This window comes from Pelecanus crispus, chromosome 14 (assembly GCF_030463565.1).
Source record: "Pelecanus crispus isolate bPelCri1 chromosome 14, bPelCri1.pri, whole genome shotgun sequence".
NCBI classification, from domain to species: Eukaryota; Metazoa; Chordata; class Aves; order Pelecaniformes; family Pelecanidae; genus Pelecanus; species Pelecanus crispus.
Window position 1 is genome coordinate 14,196,498 of NC_134656.1, and position 21,642 is coordinate 14,218,139.

At 40.3% G+C, this 21,642-nt stretch overlaps 1 protein-coding gene across 2 annotated transcripts in view; it reads right to left on the bottom strand.

The window, feature by feature from the left end:
* PREX1 (phosphatidylinositol-3,4,5-trisphosphate dependent Rac exchange factor 1) overlaps positions 1–21,642 on the bottom strand; it is a 175,244-nt gene that overhangs the window by 38,569 nt on the left and 115,033 nt on the right. For both annotated transcript variants that reach the window (XM_075720969.1, XM_075720970.1), the window contains 6 exons: positions 18,991–19,091; positions 15,248–15,351; positions 13,514–13,563; positions 8,515–8,590; positions 2,938–3,010; positions 1,459–1,601 (listed from right to left, as the gene is read on the bottom strand). In XM_075720969.1, the coding sequence (XP_075577084.1) occupies positions 1,459–1,601; positions 2,938–3,010; positions 8,515–8,590; positions 13,514–13,563; positions 15,248–15,351; positions 18,991–19,091 (547 nt within the window). The remainder of the gene's footprint in view (positions 1–1,458; positions 1,602–2,937; positions 3,011–8,514; positions 8,591–13,513; positions 13,564–15,247; positions 15,352–18,990; positions 19,092–21,642) is intronic.

Below are 21,642 nucleotides of genomic sequence, written 5' to 3' on the forward strand. Positions count from 1 at the left end.
GGCATTTTAACAGAAGTGCCTTGAACTGACAGAAATAAAGTAGAAGAGCCATACTAGTCAATCTCTTCCCTCAAACTCTCATCTTGATAATGTGGAAAATTAAAAATACCTGAACAATGGCAGTTCCCACCAACTTACACGAAAGTGATCTCCAAGTGCTTTGCAAATCACAATTAAAAAAAAAAAACCCCACAAAGTGTATCACCTTTTAACTGCCTCCCTTTATCCAACAACTCTCCATGAGGATAATCGTATTAACCTGACAGTCCGGTCTCTGGGACTGGATGCATAGAGGAATAATTTTGAGGGACCATGGTGCTTTAAATATTACTTCTGGCCATTCAGACAAACACAGATTGGTCTCCTGGGAGACAAGACAACAGTGAGACAGTGAAGTTTGTGTGAACCACAGGAAAAATTTTCCCATATAATGAACCTCTGGATCTTTTCCAGCAATTCTGCTTTTGTAGTTTCGGACCCAAGTTTTTATCCTGCTCCTGCATTCTGCCAGTGTTCAAAGGGAGAAAAAGATGGGCCTGGAGCCACTGGCAGTAAACAAGGATCTCAGAACAAAGAGTTTGCACCAATCCGACTACCAAGTCCAAACGGAATTAGAATAATCCCAGGACTGTGATGGCATTTAGTGAGGTGGGAATCTGGAGATTACAGTAATGTTGCAAGAGCATGAACATAAAGCACAGTATTTTTTTGAAAATGGTTTCTACAAAGTAAAACTGATACTTGATCCGGTAATGCAGGACATATTCATTATCACTTAGACAATGATGTACTGAAATATCTGTGTTCTTATCAGTCTTTTAACTCACATTTGAATCTACCTCACATATAAGGGTGTTTGAACTGTGTTTAAACTTGATGGCAGGTCTCTCCCAAGACAGTAGTGCCCATTACTTTCTCCTCCAGCACACCAACACTGAGGTGCCTGCAAACTCAAGAAACGTATGGTGCCTGCTAAAACAACATCTCCAGCTCTCAGCTCACTTCCAGACTCTCTCAAGGGCTTCATGGGAATAGAAAGGGATTGGGCTGTGAACTGGATGAAATGGTCTGAGTCTCTGAGTCTCCTCTTTTCTCGAGACCTATCAGAAACAGGCAGGAACTTACTTGCATTTGTGTGCGTGAGCTGTGAATCCAAAGCTCCCAGGCAGTGCAGGACGGTCACAGCTAGAGAAGGGACACTGCAACTTAGAGATTGCCCTTGCTACTTAGAATAAGCTACGTGGTCTGCCCAGTTAGGTAAGTCAGAGCTACAGAAGCTGGAGCTCTATAGCAAAGTAGCTCAAGAATTAGTATTTATGCAGTGAAGAAAAGTCTAGCTACAGGTGCAATTCCCCATTTCAATGCTACTCTATTATAATTTTCCTTCTCATTCTCCTCTAGTATAAAACAACATCAGTTTCACAGAAACGTCAAGGTTTACATTAACATGTTTCTTACCAGAAGACTCTTTCCCAGGATGTTTTCCACAAGCTTGAAGTCATTACGTAATTGTTTGCTCTTGGAACTGGTGCCTTCCATCTCCTCATCAGCATAAAAGCGGAAATACAAGGATTCATCCTTAAATTCACTTTTCTCCAGGACTGGAAACAATATATATGAAATACATACATGCATTTACACAGAGAAAGAAAGAGAGAAACAAAAAAGGAAGTTAAAGGAAATCCTAAACATTTCCTCAGTCTTTACAGAACAAAGATCAGCTGCATCCCTGTGCTAGCTATTCGGCTCTATTTTTTTAAGCTACTACTGCATTTTAGGGATACACTTTTCTTCACAGTGCATAGTAGCTCATGATATGACGTCTGACCTCCCTCGCATGTAGAATGCATATGAAATGCAGAAGATCCTCTTGGAAGAAAGATGCTACTCAATACCTTATGCTCCTTTCCCATATCAAAATTAATATGGTAAAACTATAAAAGGAGCAAAGAGGTGTAAAATGGCTGTTCAAAGGTAAGTGAGACAGCTAACAGACTAAGGCTTTTCAACCTAAAAAGGAATTGAGAGGGAAATGAGATCTATAAAATTCTGTAAGGCGTGACAAAGTTCTTTACCACGTTTTCAAATGCAAGACCTGGGGGCTTCAAATAAAAGCAGCAAGTGACAATTTTAAAACCTGAGGAACAACTTCTTCATTCAACATGTATTTATGCAAAGGAACTCCTTGCCAAAGGACGCTATGAATGCCAAAAGTTTACATGGGCTGAAAACAGATCCAATTCTTTAAAGAAAACCACGTTCTTATCAAGGACCATGCAAATTCTCTAGTAGTTATTTACAATAATCTGCTCTCAAAAACTCTATTCAAAATATGGAGAGCAAACGTTATTTATAACTAAAACTGGATGTTTCATTGCACAAATTATGTTTTACTCTTAGGACTTTGTATGTGCTATTTGATACTGATACAGATCTGGTTTGTTTTCTTTCCCAGTTTAGCAGCAGCATCACTGAGGATGGATGATACCTAACTTGGCAATTTGGCACTTCAGATTTGGGAGCTTCAGATACTCAGCACTGAGGATTGTGCTTTTTGTCCAAGAGGCAAGAACTAGGCAATTTTACTTTGTACCTGACATTTCTTGGTGATATTTCAGGACAGTACTTGGTCTGTGCATTGGTCTGGTGGCACTGAAAGAGATGCAGTGAAAAAACATTCCCCTTCTAGCTTGCCTAATCACTTCAGGGCTCATCATAACTATTAACAAGGGGATTCACTTGGGAAGGTACTAGGCTTAGACATTTCGTGTAAGCTTGAAGACTGCTTTTTAGAAGGACCTGCTGGGATGCCTGCAATTATATACATGTCAAGATGTATAGCACAGCCTATAGAAAAGGGATTTTCATACAGTCAGCTAATCTGACTGAAGTAAGAGCTCCTTTAATTGGCTGTGGGAAGTAATATGGATGCATTACCATGATGCATGAAGCCGTTATTGCAGAGTCCAACACCCAGTGCGACAGCTTCCTCCCGAGTCTGACAGTCTCCCTAGGAACAAGAGGATAAATATTACATCTCAGACAACTTCCTAAGCTAAATTATTCCCCCTCTCCACCGCATAGCTTGTGGCTCTGAAATTAGCAGGATGCTCTTTGTAGGGAACAATAGCAAGAAATTAAAATAGCTACCCCGTTGCCCAAATCCCATTCATTCCTATATATAGCATCTCTTGCCTCCTACAGGAACTAGGAGGACAAAGACCAGGATTCTGAAAAGCAGCTGTTTAACCCACAAAGGGACATAATATTATCTCAATGTGAAGACTTTTTATTTGCAGTCATAGTGTCAGACTTCAGGACCCATTAGCCACAGACAATAAAGCTCATTCTTAGAGAGAGAAGTTGAGAGATGCTATCTATATTCAACCAAAGGGAGAAAAAACTGAGTAAACCCAGTGTATGTGAACTCCAAAGGTCAGACTGGTTTAAAACTGCAGTGGCATTCTTTTCTTACACAGCAGACCTATGAACAAAGGCTTCAGTTTCTCACCACCTGAAGCCTTGAGTGTAGTATTTCAAAACAGGTACCAAAGGTGACTTGCAAATTTACAAATTTACCTGAAATGGCAGCATTAAGTTTTGCATCTACAATTCAGTTAAATACAAGAAATGCCTAGCTTTCTCTACGTATCTGCTAATTTGCAGCCACAAGTGAAGACTTCACAAACATGCTGGTTGTACTTTTTAGGCAGATGTGTAAGTTCTAAACAGTGCTGGTAAAAATCAGCAGGCGCTATTGCCCAGATGAAAAACACTGTTAACACTAGTCACTTGATGCAGGATTACCTGCTTCCCAGTCCCCAGACGGGCACAAGAGAACCTGGGATCTGCTACCTCACTAAGAGCAGTTGGTCAGCTCATTCCAGCAGGTAGGGGACCTGCTGTTTTGGCAGAGGAGCAATTTCCGCATATTACTTTCAATCCTATTAAGTTAGAAGCTGTATCCTACACAAGTATTACACCTCCTTTTTCCCCCTCCATCTGGAGAACTAGATATCCTGAAGCTCTAGCAGCAACTGCAGAGCAGTGTACTGACTTCGTTTTAAGCAAACCAGCTTGCAGACTAAGAGCTCTCTGATCTTGTCAGCAGAACATCAGTCCTACTTCAAGTCCTACTAAGGAGAGCAGTAGCTATTTGCCAGGCAAATACTGGCAAAGAACATTGCTATGGTGTAAAGATACTACTTAAATACAGGATAAAACAGGATCAGCTCTTGCCAATCAGCAGCACTACTGGCTCTTGCTGAAAAGACTTTCTGAGAGCAAAAAAAAGGCATGACATTTACAAATGAAGAACTAAATACTGTTGACTTGGTAGGAAAAAGACCAAGGCAGTTCTGGAGGAACTGCATGATTATGTAATCACACCAGGAAAGCCAAGAAAAGGGTTTTAATAAACCTGAAGTTTAACTTTTACTGTAAACTAATTTCAAGTCTTCGTAAGTCTTTCCTCATTTTCAACATCCTGTCATGCGACAATTCTCAAACTCACTTTGTGTTACTTTATGGGATGAATGGGTAGTTTATTTTACAGAGGCTGGGACTTAAAAATCTAATTTATTCTTTCAACTGTAAATAAACTGCAGGCAAATGCCTTCTAATGTTACTCTCTTAACCTGTTGTTATCTACTTTTGTTTTAGGTAACAAAGTTTTTGTGTAGGAAGGCTCTAAACCAGACTTGGCTACTCCTGATGATGTTAACTTGGCCTCAAAACATTCCCCTAGCAAAACAGCATTCTCTAATTATAACATGTAACTTAAAATAGATCATTTCAGCTCACCTATAAGTACTTCTAAATGTTATGTAGCAATTTGTCCAAACACAGTGAACACAGTAACAAAAATCTTAAGAAAAAAGAACCATTTACAATCAACAATCTTGACAGAACATGTGTCTCATAACTCTTTCAATACAGAAATTGGACATGGACATGAAACTAGATACACTAGTTTTGACAAGATAATTTAGGTTTATTCAAATACAATTACTGAAATTGAGTCAGCAGAATTATAGAAACATTTTACAGTCAGTACCATAGTGAAGAATCATGTCCAGAGCACACTATTATTATTCCTATTACTACTGCCACCATCACTATTATTATTATATATGTTGTCTAGTTCTGGTAATGATATGATGTCTAAAGCCCTAATGATGGTCCACGGCTGATTGTTTTCAGATGCATAAGCCCAGCAATTAAGATGGTCTCTGACCCTGATTGTTTACAACCCACATGTAGGAAAAAAGAAAGCAGATGAACACAGATAAGAACAGCAACCAAACCATTTTAAAATATTTTGTTGATATCATGGAAAAGGAGAGTTTTAAGATTATGAAGTGCTTCTTCCAAGCGGGAAGGAAGCCTGAGGTAATGCAATGCACAGAGGTGCAATATATACTGCAACAGAAAGTGTTGGGTGGATGGGTGGCTGAATGGAAAGAGATAAGAGAGCCACTGGAGCAAAAGACCTAAAGATTCTTACCATTACGTTCTACCTTGCATTTGCCCCTTTACTTTCGTTCTTCCTTTCATAAAATTGCCATTTTAAGTTTCTTAGAATTAGGACTGGGGTTCAACTGGTAGTGGTTTATCACAGATCATTTCTGGAGGTCTGGATATAAATCTCCAGCCAGATGACAGAAGTACTGTTTTTGTGGCAGTGCAGTCTTTCAGTGCACCCTCAGAAGCACCTAAGATTCTGTGAACTACAAGAGCTCTGACACTTTTAAGTGAGGTCTGTGTTCCTCTTTGTTCTCAGCCTACTGGCAGTGGGAGAAAGATTAGGTTGTAAAATGAAGTCAAGAGGGTCCAGAATCAATGAAAGAGTAAGTCCCTTCCCTTCAAGGATTACCTCTAAATATACATAGGGACCATAATGTCATTCACACTTTCAGTCTAAATCCATGGATATAGATCAGATATTTCTACTTGGAGGCTCTGACTGCTGAAACCATTTCTCTGTTACATTCAAAGGGTCACCAAAGTAATGCCTACAGAGAACTCTAATACAGCATTATGTTTTCCAGGATTTGACTTTGTGCCTCTAGAAGAGGCATAAACACTTCCATCTCCAATCAGCACTTACGCTTATACGTGCTTCTCTCCACCATTGTACTTAATGCTTTATTTTAGTGTCTCATGCACAATTTACCTAAGACATACTATGGGGATAACTGTAATAGGATCTAGCTATTGTGAAGAGCTATAAACAATAAAAAGACATCAAACAAATTCAGCATTAAACCTCCGAGTCATTAGGAAATCACTTGACCATCCTCTCTCACGTGCAAAAACTCCCTGGTAGGGAATAATCTGTGCTAGCATATCACAGGGAACTTATTAATAAACTTGACAGTAAGAGATGCTCAGCTCCTGCAGACCCCTGATGTCTACAGAGCCACAAATACACTGCACATCTAATAATAGAGCTCTTAACGCCCATCCGGTCCCAGACTCGGAGTGCATACAATACATAGGGGATAATAACATCTATCACATTTGAATACAACTATTCAAAGGTACACGAGATTAAGCCTCATTGAGGACCCAACTTATCTCTTGTCAGGAGTATAATAGCCAACAATTTCCAGGTAGGAGAATCAGGGTACAAAATACAGTTGATGCTGTTTCTTTGATTACAAAAAAGAGTTCTTACTCTTTTACTCTGTTCAGTCTTATGAATATTTGTAAAGGTCAATGAAATGAAAAACAGCTTTCTCATTAGGGAGGGCTCCTACTGGCATTTATAGTCTATATTGCAAACAGAAATGAGAGAGACTATCCTTAAGACAGTTATCCCTATGCCACTAAATCTAAACAGAAACAACAGTCCTCATGTTTTTTGTGAACAATTGCTAAATTAAAATGAAGATACAAACTGATTGTCAGAAACAGAAATAAATACATCCCAGCATTTTTGTGTAACAGGTAGTTATCAGACCAGACACCATCCCCAAGATTTTCAAGAACAGATGCCTAAGGTTAAAATGAAAGGTAGGTATTTGAGCAGTTAAATAAATGCATTACTCTGCAAAAAGCTGCATATTAGCTCCCGCTAAAATCTGTTGTTAGCTAATACGGCCAAAGTATGAATGGTTGCTAGAAAATAGTTCATTCTAGTATGAAAACTCCAAGTGAACCCCCATAAAAATTACTATTGTAAGGATCTATAAGAAAGACTGATTTAGCCACATGAAGAGGAATTCATCTAAGTCAGAGTGATTTAAATGTTTTACAGTGTTCCCCTTCAAGTGAGCACAGAAGAAATTTCCCTCATCTTTGCATCTGTATACACGTACGTATGCACACATATACACATTATAAATTACAGTGTCTTCTGTATCTCTGTGTCTGGCTTTAGTACGTTCTGGTTCAATCTTAACGTAAAGTTCAGTAAACAGAAGAACTAACAGCCAGATTAACCTACCAGAATGAAGAAAAATGGGGAACGAAATGAGCTAACTTTTCCAGACCAAGAGCTGATGTTTTACCTTGCTATCTGAGTCTTTCTACTGCCTACAGCTTGATGATTAACTATTATATTGGGCAGATTAGCCTGATTACATCTCTCGTCTTTGGCCAAAGCAGATCTATTTTTCCCCTCAGCTTTCCATGAATAAGACCCCGCTAAATCACATGTAACTGATATGACAACCTCAGTCCTAATATCCTTGCTCTCCTCTATGCTCTTAACAGCAAAACATTTGACTACTCCATTCTCATCCAGTTATTTGGCACAGAACAACCTTAAATCATATCAATCTTATTAAGGTAGGAGGATGTCAAATGCAATTGCAGGAAACATTTCTGAAGGACAACATCCCTGGCTGTCAGAGGCTTGACTCTCATTCAAGCTAGCCTCCCTTTATGTTATTTTGGCCGTATAGGACTTAATGTGATTGTGAATCAGACCATCATTTAAGACAAAACCAGAATGTGCATTTGAGTCTATGATGGTGAGCAAAATGGCACACTCTCCCTTTAGACTGCTTTAGACTATGAAAGCGAAATTTTTAATTTCCCAAGGTACAGGCTCTTCTCTGTAATTACAAGGTAAACGTGGGGCAACTACAATTTCTAAAGACAATGGTGTAGTTGTTGGTGTAAAACTCGATTCATTTTTCAATACAATTGTACCACGTCTATACAAGATTAAATGAGATCAACATTGCTTTAAATGTCTTTATAAATGCTTTTAAAATGTCTTTTAAATGCTTTAGAAGTCTTCAGAAAATCAAAACAAATAGGAAAGAACCCCGAAAACAGCCAGTTCACCACTCCTAGGGCTAACAAAGGACTTTCTTCCTCTTTATGCTGCCAAATAATAAGTTTTCACCAAATGAACAATAACAGAAAGCATAAGATTTTAAGTTCAAAGAATGAGAATATGTTTAATTATGTTCTCTAGATAAATGCATTTTATTTACTTTCAAATGGAACTAAAAAATTAAGCTACTTGTCAAAGACAGCAGTATCTTAAAATTTTCTTACCTGTGCAATAAGCCAATCCACTAGTTTACTTGCAGGGATTACTGATTTGTAGGTCTTTAGGTGGTAGTCACGGTCTCTAGTTAAGAAAGAGAATTCAGGGAAAATCAGGACAAAAAGGCAAACATTTCTTTTACACTCTAAACCCACGTATACTATTGTGACCTAATATTATGAAGCTGAGGAAAGAAGAATTATAGATAGAAAAAAAAAAAAAAAAAAAGACTCCCAGCCACAAATAAATAAGACAAAATATATGAAGCAGATACCCTTTTTCTCTACAAGAAAGGACTATTTTTTAAACTTTTCTAACAACTTTAATTAGGAAGATATTTCAGATCAATACAGAGCAGTGTTATTTCAAATTTCTCTACATGTTGTTTCAAGCCATCTTCACAGAGCTCATATTCCTGCCAGAGGCAACCAGGACGTTCTTTTCACAGATGTACTGAGCTGCTTCTTCAACTCAGGTTAGAATATTGCCACCATCGGTCCTGTTGAAAATCACATTCTTCTGGCTGGAAGTCAGCGTCTAGTTTCTAGCCTAAATCCATTCATGTCCAGTTTCCATTTATTGGCTCAGTGCCAGCCCCATCTATAAGCTTAAATAGTTCTTCTCTAGTCTTTACCCATCAATGTATTCATAGACAGTGACCCTACATATTCCCTCCGTGCCTCCTTTTTCTTAGGCTCACTGAATTAAGCAGCTTTTAGCCTACTGTGTCAAGAGAGATTTTCCTGATTCTCCCCATCTGTTCAGATTTTATTTCCTTTAGCAAAATATCACAGAGTAGCCAGATACAAATGGAGCACAGTGTTCTTTTATGACACTAGATAATTTCAGCCATTGTAAATAAAAAAAAGCAGTGTTGTATTTAGGTCTTGTAACACAACTTGCACCATCTCACACACAGCCCTCATAGAGAGCAGCACTGTTCCTGAAATAAGGAAAAGAAACCCTATTGTAACTTGCCGCATTTAGCAGTTTTCTTCCATTCCTCTTCTCAGAGCCACGGAGATAATTGATGTTTTCAGTCTTTCATAAAATACTTCTAAAGAATTTTGATACAAATATAAGAGGACTATGTGGCTCAGCACATTGGGCTCTAACACCTTTCACCTCCAGGTCACTGGATTTAATCCAGCTCATGAGAGAATGAAAAGCTCTTTCCATTTTAAGGCTGTTTACTGGCCCGTGTGAAATAAGTTTGGTGGTCTTGATCCAGTTCCTAGCTCCACATCACAAAAGCCATTACCACAATTAATTTGCATTAATTGGCTCCCTCTTGTTGAGAGTCTCAGTAGACAGGCCAAATGCTGAATGGCTATGAAGAATTAATTCCTCTCTCACTCTTGGAGGTGGTCCTTCTACTTCAAGCTTGAGGTCCACTGGCATGACTGTGGAAGGAAACTTTCACAGCCACTGTGACTGTTTTACAGTCCGGATGTATCTATATGGCAGCTCAAGAGAGACTTTATTCTTCAATTCTGTCAAATCAATCTCTTTCATTAGCACCACACCATTTGGTATTTCCTTTTTTCTCAAATTCTAAAATCGAACCACCATCTAAAATTCATCCTACTCATCCTCTCCTTTTACTAATCATCTACAGATACAAATATGTTGTGACTGGCTTTTGTAAATAAATGTAGCAGAAATGCCTGTGTGTTTGCAGAACACAGGGTGTGAGAAATTAGAAAGGGAAGCAGGACTTTCAGAACTTGGGAAAAAAAACTCAACAAAACAGAAACCCCAAAAATGACAGCATTTCCAGAAATATGTGTCCTCAGAGCAAAAGCTTTCCTCACAGCTCTTACACACATTTTTTGATTTGTCTTCCAGTAATGTGCTAAATCCAGCACAAAACTGTGGGAGTTTTCTGGGCAGTTTTTCCCTCTCACACTCTTATCTTGAGAAAATGTGCTTTTGAAATGTCGGAACAATAAAGCAAAGCATTAAAATATTGAGTACTAATGAGTAGGGGATTCCAGATTGTGAGAAGCAACTCCCAACATTTTAATACAGATGCTGACAGAGCTAGAGTTTTGAATAAGCTGGCATCAGGGTCTTGGTCCAAGGCCCAGTCTTTGACCGCTTGTAGTTAAATGCTTGTCAGGATGAGTATTTCAACATTAGTTCACTGACTTTTCCCCCCATTTCAATCTAGCCTGAACAAGAGTAGAGCATGAATCATAGAATGTTATCCAGAACCATGAGCTGCAGGTGAATAGTCAAACATAGATGTGGGAACCACTGAAATTTTGGCAGAACCTTGCTGCCTCACAGAAACTAGAGGAATATAATGTTCTTCACAGGGTCTAGCCCATCTATGCACTGAAGTATCGACCATCACACGTGTGTGAGCAAGTACGCCCACCCTCGCGACTTCCCCGAAGTAGATTAGAGACATATTCAGAACCTTCTCTACATCTAAGATTTTTCAAAACGTTTCACTTTTTATGTATCAGCTCCCAAAGTAGCATGCTTTGTTTCCAGTGGGGTATATCATCTTATTCTCAAAGTATGTCAGTGTCAAGAGTTTACTTAAAGAAAATTATAAAGGCAAAGGCTACATGGAAACTCCCAGGTTTCCAGGGAAGACAACTAAGCAAAGTTACATTCCAAGGCTGTCAACAAAGTAATTGAATTTTGAACTTTATGATTCCTCCAAATCCTCCTGGCACATGCACCTGCTACTCCAAGCAGTTTTGCTCATTTTCTAGAAGGAAGGTTGCACCAGAAAAGTAGGCCTCATCAACCCTGCTAGCATGATTGCAGGGATCAGCAGTCTGAAGATGCAAGATAAAGCAGTGGTCCAAAGGCACAGCAGAAAGTAATACGCTTTGCACAACTAACTTGGTTAAAAGCTAGCTCCTTTAGACTAACGTTAGGCTTGTCAGAGGCAAAAAGACATGATAAGACATGAAAGGTTGACAGCCTAGGAGATTCAGTTTTCTAACAGGGAGATAAAAGGAAGAGTGAGTAGGAAAGACAGTGGTGGGAAGAAGAGCCTGAACATACTGAGAATGTTAAAAGTCTATCCAGAAGGATTCTAAAACTTACAGAATCATAGAATCATAGAATTGTTTAGGTTGGAAAAGACCTTTAAGATCATCCAGTCCAACCATTAACCTAACACTACCAAGTCCACCACTAAACCAATTAAGGGTAGAGTAATAATTTCATGTTTCCTGGCTTGGGGGCTGGATTATTTTTTAATGAAAGTAAAAACTAGGAATCATTAAGGTTGGAAAGGATCTCTAAGATCATCAGTCCAACCATCAACCAACACCACCATGCCCACTAAACCATGTCCCAAAGTGCCACGTCTACCCATTTTTTGAACACTTCCAGGGATGGGGACTCCACTACCTCTCTGGGCAGCCTGTTCCAATGCTTGACTACTCTTTCCGTGAAGAAATTTTTCCTAATATCCAATCTAAACCTCCCCTGACACTGCTTGAGGCCATTTCCTCTCGTCCTATCGTTAGTTACTTGGGAGAAGAGACCAACAGCCACCTCACTGCAACCTCCTCCTTTCAGGTAGTTGTAGAGAGCAATAAGGTCTCCTCTCAGCCTTCTCTTCTCCAGGCTGAACAATCCCAGGCTAAACTTCTGACAGTCTGCTATTTTTCACTGGTCATACACAGTTTAGACTCATGCTGTCACTAACACAGATTAATCCCGGTATGAGAAGATTCTCCAGCTGGGATTCTATTACAAAAATAGCACATTGATAAAACACCACAAGACAGGCCTATGGTAGTGATATTGTCCTTGTTGAATCCCTAAAGCATAAGACCACATCCCTTTCAGTTTGTGGGTACCCTGAGGCCAGCCAGTGAAATTTTTTCAGCTTCAGTGACCATTATTCCTACTCTGCATGTGAATTGCCATCTTAAGGGGTGAAATGCGTATGTGCAAATACACTCATGCATATACATAGCCATTTTGCCTACCAAGGGCTGCATCACGCTTTCCTGCTCTCTCCATACCCTTTAGGCTAACTGAAATCTGTGCTATTGTAGAACGGCTATTCTGGGCAAAACCAGAGATCTAACTAGGCAAATTTATGAACTGTAACTATCTTTGCTGCTCCTTTTAGCATGACAATGACATCTCTCAGTGAAACATCTGGTGTACAACTCAGGGACAAGAGGTCAGTTTTGTTGAATTTGGGACTCCAGCCATGCCCACCAGTTTTTTTTCTTCCTCATCAGTCTTTTGTATGTAAAAATGAAGTTCTCCTAAGTAAAAATACCTAATTGTCAGCCATAAACATCTAAACAGAACACCTACATGGCTCAGGGTGGTTTCCATTATAGACCAGAAATGTTTATCTGATGTCACAGTAAGGCAACAACATCTGAAAATCATCTTCTGGGATCTGGGAAGAGAGTTAACTAGCGTTTGCAGATTATCTCAATTCTTTAGCATTTATTTATACAGAGCTAAGTTCTGTAGATTCCATCCAAAATTTTCAGGGTTTTTTCAAATTACAGCTTCAGGTTTTGTTCCACTTCAGATGGGTTTTTGTTTGTTTAGGGTGCTTTGAATGAAAGAATCCTAGGATCACACTGGAATCTGTTTACATCACTTTAGCATCTGTTTACTTTTTCTACAGCCCAAATAATACAATCGCATTGCACAATCTGCCCTGAATCAGTAGTGACTTATTAATCACAGCCACTTTAACTCACAGAAAATGTCAGTGTAAACAAATAAACTTGTGTCAGGCTAACAGCTCTCATGAGCTGACAGAGGAAGCAAATGTCAGGCAGACTGTAACACTAGCTTTTCACTCCCCCAGAACCCAGTTCCAACATCCTCCAGCAGAAGTACAACCACAGATCTAAACTGTGGAGACAGAAGGGTGGTAAAAGAGCCACGAAAATGCAAAAAATGACTATTTATAATAAGAAAGAAGAAAGATTAACAGTAACATGACATCCTTTTAACAAAGCCATAATATATACAAGGGGATCATGAAGGAGAACTTACTTTACCACTGGAGTATATAGGCAGTGTAGTCGGCAGTAGAGCCTCACGCCCTGAAGAAGGAAAGATGCATGGTATTATCAGTTTTTTCCTTTTCAAAGAAACAAAGCTAGCAAAACCTGGACACTGATGTCTCAGCTGCAATTACCTATTGATTAACTGTTTTTCTAAACAGTTCCCTTATCCTCTCTGTCAAACATTCTTTCTTCTTTCCCTGCCTCCAGAAGCCAAAAAGTCTGGTTTTTTCTATCTAATCATCTCCATTCCAACATTTTCTCCATTACTCCTTCCTCACAATTAACCCATTAACTGATCTCCATAAGAAGAAATCCAATTTATTAAAAAGTATATGGGCAGATATGGGATAAACAGAAATCATTTGACATACAATTATCAGGAACAGCAGTTAAATATTGATCTCTTCTATCTCCCTGAACCATAACGCCCAGATTTTCAGCAGACATGCTGTGTTAAGGCCTACTGTTCCCTTTTAAGACCTTTTGTTACTATATTAGGATTGTAATCAGCAGTCTTGGGTGCAGTCACAACCATATTGTTATTTATTGCTAAGGTCTACCTCCTCTCCCTAAAGTGAATGTCTCTGTATTGGGTTTGCACGGCAAGGTTTCGGTAGCAGGGGGCTGCAGGGGTGGCTTCTGTGAGAAGCTGCTGGAAGCTTCCCCTGTGTCCAACAGAGCCAATGCCAGCCAGCTCCAAGATGGACCCACTGCTGGCCAAAGCCGTGCCAGTCAGTGATGGTGGTAGCACCTCTGGGATAACATCTTTAAGAAGGGGAAAAAAAAAAAAAACCCACACTGGGGACACAAACAGCAGCTGGAGTGAGGAGTGAGAATACGCGAGAGGAAGGACTCTGCAGCCCCCAGGTCAGTGCAGGAGGAGGGCAGGAGGTGCTCCGGGCACGGAGCAGAGATTCCCCTGCACCCCGGTGCAGCCCATGGAGGCAGCTGTGCCCTGCACCCATGGAGGCCCCCGGGGAGCAGAGATCCCCCTGCACCCGGGGAGGAGCCCACGCCGGAGCAGGGGATGTGCCCGGAGGAGGCTGGGACCCCTGGGAAGCCCGCGCTGGAGCAGTCTGCTCCTGAGGGGCTGCACCCCATGGAAGGGACCCACACTGGAGCAGTTTGTGGAGGACTGTCTGCCGTGGGAGGGACCCCACGCTGGAGCAGGGGAAGAGCGTGAGGAGTCCTCCCCTGAGGAGGAAGGAGCAGCAGAGATGACGTGTGATGAACTGACCACAACCCCCACTCCCCGTCCCCCTGTGCCGCTCGGGGGGAGGAGGGAGAGAAAAATCAGGAGTGAAGTTGAGCCCGGGAAGAAGGGAGGGGTGGAGGGAAGGTGTTTTAAGATTTGTTTTTACTCCTCTCTCCTACTCAGTTTTGACTGGTAATAAACTAATTTTCCCCAAGCTGAGTCTGTTTTGCCCATGACGGCAATTGCTGAGCAATCTCCCTGTCCTTATCTCGACCCATGAGATTTTTTGTTATATTTTCTCCCCTCTGTCCAGTTGAGAAGGAGAGTGATAGAGCGGCTTGGGTGGGCACTTGGCATCCAGCCAGAGTTAAACCACCACAGTTCCCATGGCATTAGGATGGATAGCTTAATACAACAAAGATAAACAGCATTAGAGATCTCCTATACAACAGGTCAGTGACATTCAGAGGTAGAGCAAACTCTTCTGATGCAAATCGCAAGGTTCCAACTAAGAATAATACAAACCTTGGACATGATGTCTTCCAATTCACTTCTTGGCTTGTATGTGCCATCATCATAGCGAAATCTGTACATCACCTGCTCATTCTTAAACTGGTGCTTATCTGAAACTAAACCACCAATATAACAATTAAAATTAATCTTTTCTCCCCTCATGTTCTCCCTCTCATGTTCTTGATAGGCCAGTTGGTACGTCTACGCCTAAGTATTTGCTGGTATCTATCATTTTCTGAAGAGAGGACTCAGCTCTTCAAATTTCCCCTCATTGTGTACATAAATGCTTATGTGCACTTCTGAAAAGCTCCACCAACAAAAGCAGTTTTCTAAAATACTACAGCTCCAATAAAACTGAAATTTCTTCCTTGTACACCAGATTCAATTTATATAAGGCTTTGAAAACAGTCCTTGTGAAGGTAATTGGGACCGTCTGACTTTTTTTGATAAGTTTTGAACAAAGTGCCTGCAAATTCCCACAACAGTTATCACAGCACTAAAGTAATTTTTGCAGTTGCCCAAAGGTCTGCAACTCCAAAAGCAGAAGCATGCTGGTGGGAGGAACTGCAGCTGTTAGAGATATTCTTCTGCCGTGGTTCTTGTATTTATTAGTGAGTTCCTTCCAAAAATTAAATACTACTTTTGAGAGACTGCTTTTTCACCCAGAATAGCCATTCCAAAGTAGGGCAGTTAAAATCTTATTGGGTAATGTTATATACCAATAGGCTTTAAAGTCAAGGACACAAAAGATGTTTCAACGTGATAAAGAACCATTTCAAAAGAAGCATTGGCCAAAATCAGAAGAGAGTTAAAAACCATATCCAGTTTCAAACAGATTTATCCAACGCACCAGACTGGAAAAGGGTTGAAGTTTATATCCAATTATATGTCGGTTTATCCTATCTCCGTTCTAAGGTAAACTATTTCAATAGAACACGGAGGTGGGAAACCCTCATACTGAAGACAGTAATTTAGTAACTAGTAGAAATTATTTGTTTCACTGATTAGTAAATAAATGGTAATTATAAGTAAGAACTACCAATGACTGTTCAAACTGAAAATAAGTAATGAAGTATCTTCCAGATTTTACAGTACGTAGCAGAGAAATGCCATTGTTCACAGCTTAATTTAATGAAGACCAGTTACAGCTATGTAGAGGAAGAAGAGGAAATCTAGAGAAGAGCAAGCAAAGCAGACAGCAGATAAGGTGAGGTAGCTTAGTCGCTGTAGTCTTCCCTGCCTTTGCCAATGTAACAAAACCACAGCCAGATCTTCGTGCTGGAGTGTCCCTGAATATTTTGGATGCAGTATTTCACAGTCTAGGCACAGCATTTGATGAACTGAGGGAAAAAATGGATTTACACTATTTAAGATGCATCTTAGCCTGAGTTTGATTAACCTGAGAAAACTGATTGCACTGGATGGCTAAAGACAATTAAACTGGGTTAGGCAGACTCAGAAGTATCAGGACTCAGTCTGAGATTTAGTTTGCCCCTTGCAGAGTGGGCAGGATAATTGTTTAGAAGGCAGAGACCAGAAATTCTTAAGACCTTCCCTCATTACACAGGATGGATATCCCGGTCTATGAATATTTATTTACGATTCCTGCTTTTGGTGATATTTTTCCTTAATTTCAGAGAGTAAAACAAAATTTGCAGGATCTGATGTATATCCTTTTGTATCTCTAAGCTGTGTAAGCTATTGACTACTTTGAGTGCCTGCATGCTCCGGATTTTTTATTTCCAAACCCAATTGAGAATTGAGTCTGGAAAAAGCATCTTTTGTGTCTGGCGCACAGCAGATCAGGTTCTGATCACTTCTCTCTGTGACAGGTACCAGAACTTCCACATCAGCAGTCCCAGATAAAATAGCCAGAATTAAAGGAGATACAGAGGAAGTCGAGTGATAAAACACGCAGAGCTCAGCACTTAGCACAGAGCTCAGCATTTAGCAATCTTCTATGGCCCTGCTTCTCAGGCAGGCTGAGAGATCAGCAGTTCTCACCTGACAGTAATGTTATGCCAAGTGAAAACAAAAGATAAAAGATATTGCTTAATGTAGAATAGGGGTAAGGGCTTCATTATGGTGCTAAAGTTTTAAGTTCTTGCTACATCAGGAGACACATAATGGGATACTTTCATATCTAATGGTTTATCAAAATCTCAAGGGATATTTCCTTAAGTAAATGCAAATACCTTCCAATGTCTAGCAATAACTGTCATTGTAGACACTAACATCAGGAACTCTAATTAAAGGTAACATTAAAACCAAACCAGATGCATCTTACTCAGGGCATTTGAATGAGGGGAGCAGTAGATACAACAGCACAACTTTCTTTGAGGTGTGAGTTTGTGTTTAGAGAAAAAGGACACTGCTGAAAGTGTCAAAGTATGAAGTTATGGCAAGGTAAACAGTCATCATGAAATAACAAGTCTCTGGAGAGCTTTTTGCACCAACAGTGCAAGCGTACACATTCAGAACGTTGGCAAGTAAGGGTGTGAGCGCAAAAGAGTATTCTTCATCCAAAGGGGGATCCCTACACGCTGGAGGCAGAGCGTTTCAGTTCTCCAAAGCCGCAGTTAGGGCCAAGTACTCAAAAGCATTCAGGGCTTTTGAGCTCATGCTCAAAGCCCTTCGAAGTCTGAATGTGCCTGAAAGTATGTCTTGGTACTTGGGGGTGGACGTATATGTGCCTGAAGGATTATGGTACTGCTCATATTAGATTTCTCTATGTGTTAATTAAAAAAAGGTAACAGAAAATTAAAAAGAGGTAAAGACAAGTTTGTGGAGCTGAGTTACCAAGAGATTAAAGCAAGACTAGCCCAATTAAATGGCTCCCCTATTTAAATTGGTTTCCAAGAGATTGTATAGAAATGTAAACCATTGGTGACTTAAGACCTATATACCTTATTCCTTTGATGTGCATTTTGCAGCTAAACTCACCTGAAAGTTGAAATCAGGGCATTTGCTATTTAACTCCTCTGTCTGCATAACAATATGAAAATAATAGGAAACAGCAGGACAAATCTGGATTTAAAGGATGTAATCTGGAGAAAGGCCTTATTTTAGCAGAAACGCAGACAGAACAGAAAATTTTCAGACAAGCATCTTGTGCTACTTTGGTCATGCAGCACTTCTGTATGCACTATCCTACTCTTCTAAAATACCCCTCACCACAACACTTTAAGGTCATCTGCAGGGTGTGATGAAGAAATACGGTGCATCACTATTTTAAAGAGGGACATTCTTGCCAAATGAGCTGGGAAGAACAAATCCCACAACAAACCCTCCATCATCTCTTTTCTTTATGACAAGCAGTCTCATTAGGAAGAACGGCCCATCGTCTGGAGCTCCTCACTCTGTTCATACCTGTGCCCCATTCTAGAAGAGCACTGCCTGACTATCCTCTGTGTTGCTGATGTCTCATATGGAAAGCCGTATTTATTGATCACTACAGATTTTCAAACACACAAGGCACAAAGGAATATTCACCGGATATAGTCTGCAACAAAGATGTTGCAGAGAAATCGAGCAACTGCAGGCATAAACATTTTCAGGATACCCAACAAGTCCTGTTTTCATGAGATAAATTTGCCCACTCATTAATCCCAAAAGTCATTAAACATTTTGAAGATTTAACGGGTATGGTACAGGAAAGTATCTGAACATCACATGAACAGCTGCAGCCAGTTTTCCACCCTCATTTCCAGGGCATTACTGAAACCTGACATCTCTCTATGTCATGGAGCACTCACCATGATGAATGATTCCGTTTTCCAGTAGTGCCTGTCCCAGGTTGACCCCTTCCTCCGGTTTGCTTATCTCTCCAATCTCTGTGAGCCATGATACAAACTCACTGCAAAGGGAAGCAGAACAGAAACAATTAGCTTTTTCGCTCAGAGTGTAAGCAGACACATGCCTCTGCAAGTCGTCAGCCAACCACAGCAGACTCTCCTTGAAGCAAGTGTGAAAACTGTTTTAAGTGACGATACCTCTACTAGGTGGCTCGATTTCCTACATTTCTGATGGAAATGCTCTGCAGAAGATCCAATCTCCTATCCGTGACTTTTCCCACCATTCCCCTTAGCTCATTGTGATTAGCATGCACACTAAAAAGGAAAGGAGACCTGGATGGATCTATAAAGATGATGCAAATCCTTATTTTACTCAGCAATCCAAGGGGAAAAAGGAAAGCAAGATTAACTGATGAGCTTAAAACCAACAAATTAGTTGGACAGTAGAGGAAACAGCTGCTTCTATCCAAGCTATCCCTCCAAGCAGTGTCTGTGGTCTGACTTAGTTACACGTGCTCACATTTCTTCACTGGGTCTGACCTCTCCGCGCCCACCCCCCCCCTCCGCCAGTGGTGTTACTGCATTGGCTTTAATGGAGTCACAGTAGGACTTAGGACAGAAGATTCAGCCTACTGAATTCAAGCACAGAGCAGTAAGAGAGAGCACAAGTCCCACTGACAGGTTAATGTAAGGTCATTTACTGGAGTTGGTGCCTGGCAGATACATAAATGGTGCTTCTCATTTACAGACAAAAGGTGCTAAGCCTGTCTGCTCTTGCAGCACAAAACACAACCTCTCTCTGGTGAGGGGCAGAGCTGCACATATGGGCAGAATAAAAGCCAAAAATGGATAGATATGTAGGATGTTACTCAATTAGAAACAGTAAATACAGAAAAACGGACATTGCAAGCCTGATGAATACAGCACTGCCAAAGCCCTAGGGGACTGAGTTGTTTGCCAGGTTAATTAGCAATTATACTAGAAATGTGTTAAGTTCATAGAAAAGAACAAAAGGAATATATGAAAGTAGAGAGACATATGGGAAATCTGAGTTCAATAAACCACTTGGGTGCTTGCCAATGTGCAGAGGGTTGCTGCTTATCAAAACCAGTATCCATGCCTCCACTTGTGGGCTCTAAATGAAGTATTTTTAGTCTCCTCATATTTATCAGAGCTGACTCATCTAAGCTGTAGGTAGTATTTGCATTTTGCCTTTAGAATAACAACAACTTCAATACTGAAAACTTTGGTTTGCTGAGGGGCTACTCTCTAACTGTCATAGTGTAGAAAAAGCAGCAGAATCTATTCAACTATGCCAGGGGAATCCCATGGAAACCAGCAGAGTTTTGTAAAACTCCTAAAGCCAGAGTACTGTAGTGATGAGTCACTCTCTGTCTCCTTAGGAAAGCTTATTCGCAACCTCCCAGTGATTCTGAACTGTTTCTAGAAGTATTTAAAACCTGAAACAGAATATAAACTGCAGAGAGAGGAGAAGTAAGAACGATCGTCCACACTCATTACTGAGAATACAAGACACACGCTCTGTGGACTGCCCCATCACAGACATGCTGGCCGATGACTGCAATCACGTTAAGTACCCAGGGTAGATGCCCAGTTGCTATACATTTTTCCATCAAGTCCAATGGGTCTATGGCAGTTTACAGCACTTAATCAGTTGCCCAAAACTTTAGTGGAACACTGTTACCATGTTAACTTTCCTGCTTCTTTTATTTGGAACCGTGTCCCTGGAATTCATATGGATTGTAAATGTAAGGCAGTCATCTAAAAGTTTGAAATTGCAAGCTGAAAAAGGAAAATAACTGAACGCTACTCTCACAGCCCTGAAGCTTCAGAATGATGGGATGGTTTTCTTAGGAGCTGCTTTAAGACTTCTGTGGCATTTGTTTCATAAGCAAAATCAGTAATAATTTGCTCTGAAGGCCTTATAAGCACTGAAAAGTGCATGATCCAGAAATATTCCAAGCAGTTTTTTAGGCACATGCTGGACTGTTGCTAAAAAAGCATCAACTCAAAAAGTGGATGGCAAAGCACGGTTTGTTTCCTCGTCTTGTCCCAAGCAGTTGTCCAGTAAAACTGAGAGTACCCTCACTTCCCAGTGCTGCCATGCTCAGTTCTCATCTGGCATGCAAGTCAGGACACCATCTCCCAACTATACGTCTGAAATTAAGAGACTTGGAACAGCTGGCTTTCTACTCAAAAAATACACAGGAAAATCCATCCAGGTTTGTGCAATCTGATCAGATATGTTTGGAATTTCCTGAGCTTAACAGATCTTCTCTATTACAAGCTCAATACAGTTCAAGGTTTTGCAATCAATTTAGTGCAGTGCTGAAAAGAAGCATGGCAAGCATATAATTTACATATATTGGCACCGACACACATCTTTCCCACTGTATCACTAGTCACATGCCAGTACACCTGAGGATTGGTTAGGAAAATGGATGTGCACTCAAGCAGGTCAGTTGCTGAAGTTCAATAAACAGCCTGATAAATAAATGCTTGTGATATTTCTGAAGATATTAGGATTAGTTCATGGGATTTTTTTCTGCAAATACATTTCATCTCTTGAATTATTAGATGCTATCTGATATC